The 867-nt window shown below is 35.2% G+C and overlaps 1 protein-coding gene across 1 annotated transcript; it reads right to left on the bottom strand.

The window, feature by feature from the left end:
- Window positions 1-2: 2 nt before the first annotated feature.
- LOC104774498 (AP3-complex subunit beta-A-like) lies at window positions 3-861 on the bottom strand. Its single transcript, XM_010499086.1, has 2 exons — window positions 842-861; window positions 3-718 (listed from the first exon to the last, which is right to left on the bottom strand). The coding sequence occupies exons 1-2, from the start codon at window positions 859-861 to the stop codon at window positions 364-366; spliced, it is 375 nt and encodes a 124-aa protein (XP_010497388.1). The 3' UTR covers window positions 3-363.
- Between the last annotated feature and the right edge of the window lie 6 nt (window positions 862-867).

Raw genomic sequence — 867 nt, 5'->3', positions numbered from 1 at the left:
CAGCAAGACAGGGCAATGGATGGAGAAGTATTTGGAGGATGGAAGCACAGCCAGTTTGATTAGTTTCGTTCCTTACTGTTTTGCTGATTCTATGTTACTGTTTTATCTTTAGTGTCAACATCATTAAGCTATTCATAAGTTTGAAAAAAATATTATTTAATCTTCATAATGTATCATGATTTGTTGGTTGTAGAGAATCTTTAACTTAGTAAGAGCATGTTTATGAAATCTCATTGTATTTATAATAAAATTATACAGAAATGTATAAGCAAAAAAAAAATGTTACAAAACAGGGTTTAGTAGGATACACATGTTTACGTATTTTTGAACCATATAAATAAAAAAAATTCTCTATTTCGCTGATCAACTGGTTAAAGAAGACGGCTCAACCATGAAATTAGCTATCCTGTTCAACAGGTTCAGACCAAAAACCGTTTCTTCGCAATTGATCTTGACTGTCAAATTCAGAACTTCGGTGCATTTGCCTTGGACTGTGATGGTAATCAAAAGAGGGATCTCACTGCTCAAGATTTTGCTGCCGAATCTTAATCGCAGGCCAGTTGCATCTTCGAGTGTATTTGCAACTGGTAAATCCACAGACACAAGGTGTAGATTTGAGTTGCTAAGCACCTTTAGTGTTATACATTCGCAAATGCTGAGAAACTTGTCTTTCCCATTCTCCATCCTTGAATCTTTAACATGATCGTCAAATGTGCACCTACCAAAATTGAAAGGAACGGAATCAATATGCAACATGAAAATGATCTTTCTGAAATGCAGAAGGTGAAAGTCGAAGTTTCTTATATATCAACCTCAAGTTTAAGTAGAGAGAGCAGCTAACCTTCGACTATACTCAAACATTCCAGG

The sequence above is a fragment of the Camelina sativa genome, unplaced genomic scaffold (genome assembly GCF_000633955.1).
Source record: "Camelina sativa cultivar DH55 unplaced genomic scaffold, Cs unpScaffold03198, whole genome shotgun sequence".
Taxonomy (NCBI): domain Eukaryota; kingdom Viridiplantae; phylum Streptophyta; class Magnoliopsida; order Brassicales; family Brassicaceae; genus Camelina; species Camelina sativa.
The sequence above is the reverse complement of the archived record's forward strand: the minus strand, read 5'-3'. Positions and strand labels throughout refer to the sequence as shown.